We start from the raw sequence: 13,606 nt of genomic DNA on the forward strand, positions 1-13,606 counted from the left end.
CTCTGTGCATCAGCATCTGCTCTGTAGAGTGGCTGAATAGTGTCTCGGAGGAACTCACAGATCTCATGGGCTCATAGGAGTAGGGAGAAGATCTGCTAATAGTTATAAAGCCTTCTGAACACCACAAGTGCTGTGTTAGTGCTTATGATACTAAATAACAGTTCTGAGACAGAGTTGTGCATTTATTTCTGGCAATATTGTTTGTGCAACAGATTATTCTGTGTAGACCCCCCAGTGTGCAGTGAAGCTGAAGAGCCTAAAAATTTTCTTGAAACTTAGCTAATATGCCCACTAGCCTGGGCATTTTTTATACTCTACCTCTCTGTACTGGTAAAAAGGTAAGTGTTCTAAAGGATTAAGTTCAGGAATTTCATGTACTAGCAATGCTTTGTGGACCTCCAGTGGGGGTGATGGAGAGGAGGTATCCCCCCCTTTCCTCCCAGTGCTGTCCTATTCACACCATTTTCCTCACTGTGTGAGAATCAGGTGATCTGCCTCTTGTCTTCTAAATCCCTTCCCTTAAATCCACATTCTCACTTCCAGCCTTTGGGAATGTTTTTGCACACACACACTGTGTGTACAGTGAAAGGTCCTGGATCCCTTCACATGTTCCTCATAGCAGGGACACTGGTTTTTTATGTGCTTCTGTGCAGGAGAGTGACACAACAAATAACACCCAGCTGCCCAGCTCCCACTTCATGGCTGCCATCTGAGTACTACATTCTTTTCCTAGAGGATGTTTTCTCCTGTTGGAAAAAATAATCCAGCTGTGCTTCCTTCTTCACAGATGCTGATCATTGTGACTCCCGTAGCTGCTTTTCTTTTCCCCCTTGTTGGCCAAATCCTTTCCATATGTCGTGGCCAGTTGCAGATGGTCATCCTGGTGTTTCCTGGTGGCAGGAGTCACTGCACCACCGTGTACCATGTGTGCAGTGTTACTCCAGCTCTGTGTGAAACACAAACCAGGCTGCCCTGGGGCAATCTAATCATGCAGCAATAGGCCGGGGCGATGCTCAGCTGAAAGTTTGGGCTTGGCCTTGTTTTGATCTGTTTTGTTATAGTTTTATTTCCTCCTTACATTCTGTGTCCCATTCATACTAATCACAGTCAGTCCTGATTTTTTTCTTTTTATTTCTGCATTTGTCATAAAATAAAGCAAATTATTCCCGTCTTCGGAAACGATCTAGACTAATTAGTCGTCTAACCCAATAATTAGTTTTTTGTTTCCCTGTCTGTTTTCATGCATTATTGTTAGTTTTTTCCCCTCTTTTTTTTTTTACACCATTACAGATTAAAATGAGCCACATTTGCAGTTGATGGTATCTTTTTTTCGGGGGAAGAATGGAGAATTGCAATAGAAAGCTACTTCAAAAGCAGCAATAAACTCAAGGATAAATTAAGGAAATTGAATGAGCCACATTTGGAAGCAGCGTTGAGGCTAATATTCTGTCGCTTAAGGTTAAATTGCAACAGAGAAAGAGAGAGGGAGACATTCCAGTGAATCCAAAATTGGGGAGGCATTACTGCTCAAGTCAGTGCCAAAATTCTTTGCAGCTTGAAAGGGTTCTGCCTGGCTTGAGGATTTAATTATGCGTGCATCAAGTGGGTAAAGGTGCTAAACTGGTGTCGTTTGCTCTGCTCCCCCAGGCCTGACGGATGAAGAGATCGACCTGGCTTTCCAGCAGTCGGGCACGGGCACGGAGGAGCCACAGTCCCCAGGTCCTGCCACACACCCCGTGCCAGCTCAGCCCCCTCCCCCTGTGGTGTATAGTAAGTAACTCTTTGAAAAACAACCCCTCCTGTTGCTTTCTGCAGCGATTTCTGCAGCAATCTCACAGATTTCTGTGCCACGTCCTAGATTTCAGTTCAGCTGATGCCACACTTTCTGTCAGAATTGGGCACCACTTTGAATGCACCTCCTGGTTGTTGATGCCCGTGACAAGATCATGTTACACAAGGAAAATGAGACACAAATGATCACTGTCCACAAACAAACATCATCCAGGCTAGCCTGTGACACTTCTTGACCTGAAGGTGTATAGTCAATACAAATCAGATTCTGATGCACTACAAGGATGTGAAAAAGGCATTCAGTCAACACTGGGGCTCAGTCTTCCCTTCTTAAACTTAAAAAACTTCTCTCTCTGATCTTAAGTAATCTGAGGGGTGACGGGCAGAAATTCTGTGCAGACTATGTGGATGTGATTGTATGATTTTTGTGTACAAAATACACTCTCAAAGAATTTTTAAAGTCCCAACATAATCTGTGTAGACTCAACATTTACATATATATTTGCATTTTAAAACAAACCTCGCAAAAAAGTATCTAAGCTCCAAACAATAAAAACCAAAGTGCACACCATTAAAAATCCATCAAGAGAAGCTGTTCAGCTCACATGTGTGTCTGGCAGTTTGAAAATCACTTCACTTACCTGCCAAGTATTAAAAATAGAATTTTGTTGCTGCTCCTGAACAGCTTTATGTCAGATACTGACTGATAAAACAGTCTACTTAGGGCTGTGTTTGTTAGTTTAAGACACAGTTTTGCTATTGCTGGAGACAATACTAGACCTGCTTTCTGAGTTTTTAACTGCTCTGGTTTGGTACAGTTTGAGAAGAAAAACATTTGTGATAGAATTGGGCTCAGAACAGGAATATTTGTGACTGCTGTATTGGGTGTGCAGGGCTGAATTCTACCCTAATACCTCTCTGTCATAGTCCACAGAAAATGCCAGGGAAGCAAAAATCTGCTCTCTTGCTCAAGAAACGGTGCCAGATCCTCTTGGTGCTCTCCATTGCTTGTTCAGCAAACTCTTACCATAACCCAATCCTGGAGGAGTTCATCTTCCCTGATGTCCTGATCTGAGTAGGGCAGGGAAGGGCACACAGTTCAACCCAGGAAACACTGTCACCACTGTTAACCCTGGCAGCTTAATCACTCTCTAGTTGTTTTATTTCACTATTTTGGCCTTCCTCAAAACACCAGTTCCAAATTTCTTCTTACCAGATAAGAATCTTAACTAATATTTAAACATCAGAATGTTCCCAGCAACAGCTCCAAAGAGAATTTTGAAAGTATCATTCATAATGCTCAGAAACCAAAGGTGACTAAAAATACCACAGAAGTAAAGCCTTTTTAGGGGATATAATTGTAGACTAAATTGGTGCTCTAACTTTGTGATCTGGTTGGCCCCTTTTAAATAATTTGAACCCAAAGCTTTTTCCTGTGAGCCAGTCCTTTATAGCAGCCCCCAAAATTAGGGGAAGGTGACAATGAGTTCATTAGGTATTGTTCCTCCCCACTCTAGGCATTCTTTGTAGACCTTCTATTTAAGCTTAACCTCTAAATGGATGTATAAAAAGAATGAAGAGCTGAACATACATGATATTTGTTTGGCCAAAATACTTGGTTTGACTAGTTCTCATCTGTGCCCTGTTGTAGTCCTGGGCTGGTGTTAATGAGGGATCCATCTTTGTGCTTTCCATGGTATCAGGACTTCAGAAGGAATATGTGGATTTCTCTAGAGCTGATGGATGAGAGGGTGCAGTGGCTCAGTGCTCTTTCAAAGGTGTCTTCTTTGCTGTAGGTTATTTCATCAGTTGGATGCTAATCCTGTAGTGAAGATTTCTGAATTGGTCCAAATCTGCTCCAGGACAGTTGTTTCCGTGATAGTTTACTAAGTCAATTTATCTTTCACAGGTTTCTCAGGGCTTGTCAGAGACAGACAGACACTACTTTTTCTGTCTATCTGTTATGCTTATCTTGTCACACAGCATTCGTGACACTGCCTTGGAATGCTGCAAGGTTTGAAGTTAGAAAGAATATCTGCAGGACTAGTGAGATAGGGAGGCTGCTGAGCCTCTGCTCTGGCTTGGTGGTAGAAACAACTCATATTGGAGAGCTTATCTTGAAAAAAGTTGCAAGCTGTATTTACCTTCCCCAAAAAAGGCATCTGAGTTTCTTGTGAAGCAGCAGCTGATCTGCCCGAGTTTAGGTCTTGAAGACTGTGAACCACTTTGTTTGATATTTTTGGTTCTTTTTAAGCATTTTTTGAGTAGTTTTGACACCTCTACACCAAACCACAAAACTAGAGAGAAGGAATTACCCCTCACAGAGCAAAAAGGAAAAACATTTGAGGAGGGTTGTGTGCTGAAAAGCAGAGGCTTGTGTTCTAAGAAATCTTAATTTCTCTCTGCCTCCCCCTCCCCACAAGGTATTGCTGCTTCATGTTTAAAAATTACATTAAAACTGTGGGCTATGAGTGCAGCAGTTCAGGATGGTTCAGAACCATCTCAAGAGTTTATTCAGCAGGAGTGAAGCAAAGAGCTGAGTTGGTGATTTGCCAGCAGTGCCAGTGTGAGATACCCACTCCTGTGAGTCACAGCAACAAATCCTGTGCACACCTTTGGATTTAACTTCCTTCATGTCCTGCTGTTGTCACCCCAGTCTGTTCTGTTTCTTAAGTTCATACCACTTAAATACTTCTTTCTGTACAATTGAACTGCCAGTGTATCCATCTCTGAATATTCTGATGTTTTCTTGGAAGCAGCTGTTACCTGTATAAATACTTTCTTATTCTTGAAGAGTTAACAAGAAAGAAGCAGACTTGGAAGCCTTCAGTCACATAGTTCCTGTGTGCTGATCTCCTTCTGGGCTTGGTTCAAGAGAAACTGTGAAAACTTTTGGGGGAAGAGACAAGAATTAAGTTTCTTGTATTTTAGGTTAATACCATCTCTACTATTTCTCCTCCTGTTCTGGAGGAGTAATTCCTTCCCTCCAGTTTGTACTTTTGCCAAGAGGTGTCAAAACTGCTTTTAAAAAAAAAAGCTTAAAAAAAGCTTGAATTTGATTAATATAGAGAAACAAGACTTTGCCTGACTGATAATAAAACTGATAAATGACATTTGAATTACTTGTAGCAGTAATTTATTACATAAAATATCTTTTATTTGACATGCGATTAGTTGCTGGAAGCATCACTCAATCTGACTAGTTTAAACATGCTCTGAAATGAACCCCTGGTAAAAAAACCAGGGCTGTCTGCTGTTGCCATTCTGAAATGCACTAATCCAGCAGCGAGGACAAAAACCTGACTTTAAATATTTCAATGATTAATTGGGTTTATGGGTTTTTTTACCTTTCTAACCCACACAATTACAAGCAAACTCAGGGGAGTTTCTGAGCAAGGTGTACAAAGCTGCAGCTGACTGTCCAGGTATTGCCTGTGTGTTGTCCCCCGTGGTATTTATGGGCTTCATTTATGGGGGTTTGTGCAGATTTGGCACCTCCTTAAAAATCAGTTACAGTGACTTTTTTCTTGCCATTTGGATCTTCTTTTCCAGCCCCTGTGTCTTCATTATGTGGGGGGCTGTGGAATACAGACTGTTTTCTCTTACAGTGAAAAATGGTAACTGGAATCCAAACTCTTTTTTTTCCCCCCAATGCCTTTCCATGGATTCACTGTTTGCTCTTGGAAAATCACCTCTTCCAGCCTCAGTTTCTGCAGTTTTAAATATGGAGGTGAGGCTGACCTTAACTGGATGCACAAGGCCTAATTAATTGGTGTCAGGAAAGTTAATTCTGAGATGAGCGGGGATCTTAAAAATAGCAGGTGTTTACTCTGGAAGTGCAATTTACAGTTGCTGCTGTGAAAATTAAATATACTTATAGAAAACACAGACTTACAGCCTGTCCCTTCCATTTGCCTTTTGAAGGTCTCTTATGTAGAATGGTTTGTTACTTCCCCAGTGCCTTAACTGGAGAGTAACTGGGCTGTCAGTGCTTTTTCACTTTACTTGAATTTTATTTTTGTTACCAGTGGAGATATTGAGGATATGCAAAGCACTGAGGTTACAGCTGAGAAGCTCCTAAGCCTCTCTTCCACCCATGTTTTAGGTTAGAGAATTGCAGAGGAAAAGAAAGGGTGAGTGTGAATTTTAGGCAGAGCTGTGACATTCTTGATAGCACCGTAAAGTTGCTGTGGTCAATGCAGAGCCTTTACTGCATCCCTCTCTCACTTTTTCTCTGCACCCCCCTCACTTTTTTTTTTTTTGCCACAAGACAGAATTATTTCACACATCTCTAAAATGAGTAAAATGGCATTTCAGCTTCTTGTCTTTATAGACTCTCTGAACTTTAGGAAAGATCATTCTGGTCCCTTTTCATTAATAATGAAAACCAGGGGGCAATAAAATGTTCTTAGCTCGAGCATTAGAGGAATGGAGGGAGGGATGAGGGAGGTGAAAGGGCAAAGCGGGCAGATTCCTACAGGTGTGTCTCCTTCCTGCTCAGAGGTCACCAGCTGGGAGGGGGTTTGGGACAGCCACTCAAGGACAGCTTGGACAGGGCACAGCTGGACCCACAGAGAGGATTAACCCTTTGCAGCAGGCAGTTCAGCCAGGAATGAGCTGTGTCCTCACAGGGGGGCATTTTTAGTCAGAAGTTCAGGGGAAAGAACTGGACAACCAAGATACTTTGGATCCCAGAAATGGCAGTGGGAGCAGAGTGTGGAGGGGAAAGTGGGGTGGATGGCTGGGGTTTGCAGCGAGATAAGCCAGAGATCATTTTCAATCCTGACATGTACACAGCCAGTTACTGCAGCTTAGCTGACGTGTGTTAACTCATTAAGTTAAAAAGTTATGATAATTTGATCATGTGCCTAAGCTCCAAAACTGCAACTGCAGCAACCCAAAATACTCCTGGTGACACTATTCACCAGTTCTGACAGAGATGCTTTAATTTGTTCAGATTTCTAGTCAGTGGGTAATTTCAGGAGCTGTGTCCTAAAACATAGTAAGAATCTCTGAGTGCCAGTGTTTGGGAGCAGTGCCTGTCTGTGGACCCTGAGGGCTGGGATTAGGAGTAATTCTTGCAGTGAAATGTCTGTAGAGCTCAGCAATGAGCAAAATGGCAATAGGTGAGCAAAGCAGAAAGGAGAGCAGCATCCACCCATGTCAGCCAGCTGAGCCTCCCTCTGAAAGCCCAGACTGAAACTCTGGAGAACAGAATGAGCTCACAGACGTCGCAGTCACATGTAGATTTGGATCTGTCTGTTTGGAGACCACACCGGCCTCCATCTCATCAGTTCTGCCCACATCCTGCCACTGAACTTTAGGCAAGATCATTCTGCATCCTCTTTATTATTAAAGAAAACCGGGGGCAGTACAAGATTCGTTCAGGGAACTGCGAGGGAGGTGAAAGGATAAAGCTGGTGGAAAACTACAGGTATCTCCTGATGCTGCTGGGAGGAGCAGAGCACGCCGTGCCTTTGCTCTGCTCTGTGGAGTCTCTCAGCTTCTGTACAGAATTGTGTGTTAAATATTTCAAGCTTTTATCTACTTCTTTACCTCTCTCTGTAGATATTTAATTGCATATTTTCTCTCTGCTCTTTATGTGTGCTTTGGTCCCTGTTTGTAACTTAAGCTTGAAAGACACTGGATCCTTCCTTATTGAAATGGTCCATAATTGCTGACACAGTTTTCATAAACCCACTTATTGCCCTGATAGATTACTCTTCTTTCTCAAAACACTCCCTTCTTTCCTTTTTCCTGCACTCCTCTGGGTCTCTGGCTCTGTCCCCATTTTCAACAATTATGATAGAGGAGAACAATAGGTATTCAGGTAGGGAGTTAACCTCAGCTAGTATGGACCCTACAGACAATTATCTGGGATCAGAGTGCATTCTGCAAGGGAACAGGAGGGCAGAGCAGCTTGATGGAACCTTTTTAATTGCTGCTGTGATTTGTCTCCCTGTGACACTTTGTGCAAGGTCAGTGTCAATGCCAGAGGTCTGGCCAGATGTTTGTGTCCTCGGGCCAGAGGCCTGCACACTGTGTGCTATTCATGGCTCTTTTCTCTGATAAAATGGGTGTACAAAAATGTTGTCACCTGCAGTTCTGACTGTGACTGTTTCTTGATTTTGGCCCTTAGGTCCCCCTGGCTCCAGATGGCGAGATTATGGGGCTTTGGCCATCATAATGGCAGGAATTGCCTTTGGATTCCACCAGCTCTACAAGGTAATATCTGAGAGAACCATGTTATCCTGCCTGTGTCCAAATCACCATGTTGGTTCCAAGCTGGTGAAGCATCTCTGTTCTCAGTGGCACTGCCATTGGTATATTTGAGAAATGTAGACACTTAACATGAAAATGCAGAGTCAAAAAAAACCCCATGGAGAGCAAACAAAACTAGTTTTTAGCTGTGACTCTCAAACTGCTGTAAACAAGGTAATTTTCATCAGGTTTGCTCTAAGTGTATATTCAGTTCCCAGGCCCTGTGCTGCAGAAGAATCCATGGCAGTGAGAGTTGTGACCTGTTAGACCCAGTCCATCCTCTGTGTACAGAGTTAGGAACTGGTTTTTAGCACCCTGAGAAATGTAACCACAAAACTCTTCTTCTGCAACTTGTTTTAACACCTAATATAGGGGGAACTTCTTTTCTCAGCCAGATGTGTGGATAAAGGATCACTGGCACTGTGATAAAGGCTGAGGTTTGGGGGGTGGGATTTGAGGATGTTTCGGGTAGATTAGAAAGAGCACTTTGCATATCCCTATTTCCTAAAAAAGTTTCTGTACTCCATGCAGAAATACCTGGTTCCTCTCATCATGGGAGGCAAAGAAGACAGGAAACAACTTCAGAGGATCGAGTCAAACATTTCTGAGATGAGTGGCAGCGTGACACAGACAGGTAAAGATTAATGACTCCATCAATTCACCCCTCAAAGCCTTTCTCCCTGTATCCTCCATTCTGCCAAGACCCCCACCCTTTTCTTTCCCTCCATCTCCACTTTATGTGGTGACTTCATTTATCTGCTCTGAGAATCTGTTCACATTTGCAAATGAAGCCGCCGTCATTTCGGTTTAATTTGAAATTGCTTGTTTACTGTCGGCACGGCCTCAATTAATTATGTTTTTACGGAAAGGCTCCCAACCTCAGAATATTAATAAGGGGAATAAAATGACAGCCTTTCGGAGGGCTGTAAAGTTCATTTTTAATTTCTGCTTCTCTGATGTTTTCAGGGGCTTTTTTTTGGTGGTTTCCCCCCACCTTCCATCTGAAAATCCGAGCAAGGGTCAGGAGAGTCTGTAATTACTGTGCCTCCCTGACCTGAGCCACCCTCTCTGTTATTGACTCCATAGGGTGTCTGTTCATTACCCAATGCCCTAATGATGGTCTGGATTAGCTGTTACCTGTCACACCAGTAGAGGTTTTAATTTTATTTATTTTATCAGCTTGTTTACTACCTGGAAGCTTTGGATAAAGTGCCAAAGTAGAAAAGTTCTACAGCTGGAGTTGGAATCCAGCAGAAGTTGCTCAGTTTGCTGGGCTGTAGGAGAGGAATATAGGGTGCTCTCCTGAAATAAAAGGGGAAAAGCACAAAGTATACTCTGTGGGAGGAAAAAAGGTATGATTTTCAGCAGTAAGTTTGTTAAAGATATTGGGGTTGAAGGAGCTGGTGGGTTGAGAGCAGGAGGATGCTAATTACACTTTTTCCTGAAGGGTGAGAAGAAAAGCATCTTTCATTTCTCATGATACCCTGAGGTCAATCCTGGGAGCAGCTTCTTCCCAGATTGGAGCTCGCCCCAGTGTTTGCCTGCAAGAGGCCTGAGATAGATAAATGATGCAAACATTGTATAAGTTCAGGGAGATGTACAAATCATAAACCAATATAATTAGAAGGGAGAGGTTTTGGACGGATATACTGTGGGCTATAGACATCTATACAATGGAAAGATAAACTAGAAATACTGGAGGTTAGATGCAGTGCAGGTAGATTACCCGTAGTGCAGATAAATCATATGGATTAAAGTGAGCAGGCGGGCATAGATAAATTAAATACAGTAGGAATAGAGGCATCTCTGCAGCTAGACAGCAGGAAAGGAGTGTGTGAGTGTGTATGTGCATGTATCTCACTTTGACTCTCCTGCTTTTTCCTTCACAGTGACTCAGTTACAGACAACTTTAGCAGCTGTCCAGGAGCTGCTAATCCAGCAACAACAGAAAATCCAGGACCTCACCCAAGAGCTGGCTGCTTCTAAGGTATATCCACCACATGGATGGAACATACATGGCTTCTTTAGTGGGCACATGGAAAGCACCTGTGGGGTTCACAATGCAGCCATCAGCCCTGTCAGATCCCCAGCCAGTTCCTCTGCATCTGTCCATGGGAGGTCTGGTTAAAGCACTGGTTGTGGGTTGGGTACTCAGTGAAACAGTCTGACTTTGGAGGGGGCTTTGCTGTGTAGCTCTGGATGCAGCACCTGTGTCTGAGGCCTCACACTTGTTCTCATCTTCTGCAGTGCATTTGAGATGAAATAATTGTGGTGTTAGTCCACTGACCAGTTGTGCAGAGGTTTTGTTTGTGTGTAATATGTAATTTTACATGTTTCTGTTTCTCTTGTCTCTTAAGTCACTTTTCAAAACAGTGACTTAATCCTGTTCAGACAAGCATACACTTGAAGGACTGTATTTAAGTCACTTGCTCAGATCCAGGCCAGGTAATGGTCCATCATTCTTACAATCTGGGTTCTTGTTCCAGTGATTTTGGGCAGCTCAGTCTCATCACAACCCCATTAGTGACACACAGTGACCCATTCCCCTTGACTCCTGACTTGACCCTGCCAATAAAACCATCAGTTCTGACCAGTTGGTGTTGTTACATGTGTAAATAAAGTAACCACTTTTAACCAAAATTGATTTTCTTTCTGGCAATGAGAATTAGTGCTTTGCATCTCCAGAGTACTTTGCAGCCACTGGCTTAAGCATTCTACAGACAGAAACTGTGGATGACACGTGAGGTGGGGTGGATTTGAACCAGTCACATGGAGATGAAGCCTTCCTTTGACTCACAAACCTGGGATTCTTCAGGGTCCAGTCTCTGGGCAGGGAGAGATTTTCCTGTGAAATCATTCAGGCAAAGCTTCCAGCCTTCTACCTGGAGCAGGAATTGTCTTCTCCCCCTTCCCTACACTTTAATCTCGTACAGGCCCTTTGATGGTGTGTCACTGGTGGGCCACAGCTGACTCTGTGCTGTGCACACTGTACAGTAGGAATCCCTCAGTGGCACAGCTGTAAACCCAACCATGAAAGCCAGTTTATGGCCACAACACTCTGCTTCAATTTTCCTTGGGAACTGTGGCCTGACAGTGGCCTGGAGCCAGTCCGGAAATTGGAAAACTGTTTTCAGGTCTTAAGTGTTAAGATTAAGAACACATGTTGAGCTTTAAGAAGGAAAAAGGCCATAAGAGTCTTGGTGGTTTAGAGAGTCTTGAAAAAGTTTTTCCTCCCCCCTCTCTACCCCCTGCACTGAAATGGTAGCACACATTGTTATGATATCTAAACCTCATGTGTACAAAGAAAAACTTGGGCAACCCCACAAACCAAGGAATAAAAGCTGTGTTTTCTCAGCTGTAATGTAAGTTTTTATATCTGCTTTTCAAACTCCTACTGGCATGCTGTAAAAAATTAAAAAGAGGGACTTTAAGTAATTAAAAAACGTACATAAAAATTCAAGGCTTCAATTTTCTACAACTGTTTTTAAAGAGACTGGCTAAAAAGCCCCAGATGTCAGATTTTATTTCTAAATCCTAGGCATCTGGCACCATATGTGTTTCGGAAATTTGAGTCCTTTGCAGGCCAGTGAGTGGAAATCGCTCCCTTGTTAATGTGCTGCCGTAGCTTTCAAGGTCTTGGAAAGCCAGAACAGTGGCTCCTGGATTCTTGCTGTCTGAGGGCTGGGAGTGTGAATCCCAAGGGGAGGCATCTGTGTATATCCCAGCTCCTACAGCCCCAGCCTCTCCCAGCAGTCTGGGGTCAGAGCCCAGAAGTCCCTGTGAGCAGTGCTGGCTGTGAAGGTGCTCAGGGTTACTCAGCACCAGCTGAAGTCTGTTTAAAGAATAAGTAGGAACAACCAGTTCTGGCTACATGGAGTAGGAACTGCTGAGGAGGAGATTTGTGTTATTCCAGCCCTGGCTTCCTTTGGCACGGGGTTTATTAGAAGTATCTCTGGAGCGATGCTCACAAATGGGTTCATTCCAAATGGCTTTTAGCAGAAATTACTGTGGGAAGTGCCAGGCATGAGTGTGCTCTGCTCCCACAGCTACAGGAGCTGCTGGAGCAATAGGATGGGGGAACCATAGGCTGTGATCTGTCTTTAAGAAAAGTCCCTCCCATTTCTCAACGTCCCGAAAGGGTTAAAAGAAAGAATGCCAAAAGTATTGTCTGCAGCATATTCTGCTCAGTTACTTGCTCTAATTTCTGCCTGATATCCCGTGGCAATTCTGATGCAGTGCTGACAGCAGCTGTACCAGGCTTCCAGGAGTTACTTACCATTTTTCCCCACCAAACTGCATCGACTGCCTTGAAATATCCAAGAGACAGAGCCTAGTCCAGCTGCTGCTGGGGGTCCAGCCTGGTAACTCCAGCACAGCTCTAATTCTTCACATCCAGGAAGGGAAGATTTTTGCAACTTTCAAGCACTGATTTATCAGCCCACCTCTAAACACCACAGAGTGCAGATAATCGATTCTTTCTTTCATGATTTAGGAGAAATGAACAAATGGTTTTAAAATAGTTGTTAATATATGATATTTGAATGTGTTGCCTCAGCTAAATGCAGTCACAGGAAGGAGTAAAGGACCTGATTCAGTGCAACTCCCACAGCTGTTCAGGATCCTAACTCTAGTTCTTCTATAGAAATTCATTAGGTCAGTGCCAAATGATTTAGTTTATCTCTTTGTGTATTGTTCTCTTTCTGATATGTTGGTGGAAAACATCCTATGTGGACCCAGCTTTGTCTGAATTCTCATAAGTACTTCTGGAAAAAGAAGTGGCCCCTTGAGATGCTTCAGCAGTGGTTGTGCATGGGATGTTGGAAACAAGATTAGTTAGTCCCCCAAACACATAGCAAATATTTGAGTAGTCTTGGCACCTTGAGACAATTAGTATTTCTGATCATTGTGGTGATTTGTTCAGGTCCTTCTGTATTGTGGAAGTTGTTTTGCTCAGATATGAGAGGTTTTAAATGTTAGAGCTTATGTATGTTATCCATAGACTCGAGATTCCCAGATAGGATAACACAGGAAAAAGTGACATTGATGACAAGTGACATTGTCCAGTTCAGACTTTGATCTTTATGTCTTGTTTTTCATGTTCTAGGCCACAACTTCCACCAACTGGATCCTGGAGTCGCAGAATATTAATGAACTGAAATCTGAGATCTACTCTTTAAAAGGGCTCCTCCTGAACCGGTATGGACAGACCTGGGAGCAGGTCATGGTGGGGAAAGGGCTGCTTTCTGAATCCTCTCAGTCATGGAGAGGAAAGGCATTTCCAGCAGGAACTAGCTCTATATCCTGTTATTGCTATTTTAATAATACCACTTTGCACTCCACTGTCACTTTCTATTTGCAGGTCTCAAAATGCTTTTCAAACTTGCCTTAAATCACAGAGTGCTTGGGGGAGTTGATAAGATTTTTCCTTTTTGTTTGCAGTAGAGGAGCTCTGGGCCATTCCCCACAATCACCTCCTCTCAGGCACTGCCTGCATCTACACCTGCATTCTGTTGTACAAAGAGTCACCTCTGCCTGTTCATGGTCAGGGCATAAC

At 43.2% G+C, this 13,606-nt stretch overlaps 1 protein-coding gene across 1 annotated transcript in view; it reads left to right on the forward strand.

The window, feature by feature from the left end:
- Positions 1-13,606, forward strand: part of PEX14 (peroxisomal biogenesis factor 14) — a 71,554-nt gene that overhangs the window by 54,737 nt on the left and 3,211 nt on the right. Inside the window, exons 4-8 of the mRNA XM_027658005.1 lie at positions 1,648-1,770; positions 7,931-8,016; positions 8,584-8,686; positions 9,942-10,039; positions 13,157-13,248. Of these exons, the coding sequence (XP_027513806.1) occupies positions 1,648-1,770; positions 7,931-8,016; positions 8,584-8,686; positions 9,942-10,039; positions 13,157-13,248 (502 nt within the window). The remainder of the gene's footprint in view (positions 1-1,647; positions 1,771-7,930; positions 8,017-8,583; positions 8,687-9,941; positions 10,040-13,156; positions 13,249-13,606) is intronic.

The sequence above is a fragment of the Corapipo altera genome, unplaced genomic scaffold, assembly GCF_003945725.1.
Source record: "Corapipo altera isolate COAL_440 unplaced genomic scaffold, ASM394572v1 301, whole genome shotgun sequence".
Classification (NCBI taxonomy): domain Eukaryota; kingdom Metazoa; phylum Chordata; class Aves; order Passeriformes; family Pipridae; genus Corapipo; species Corapipo altera.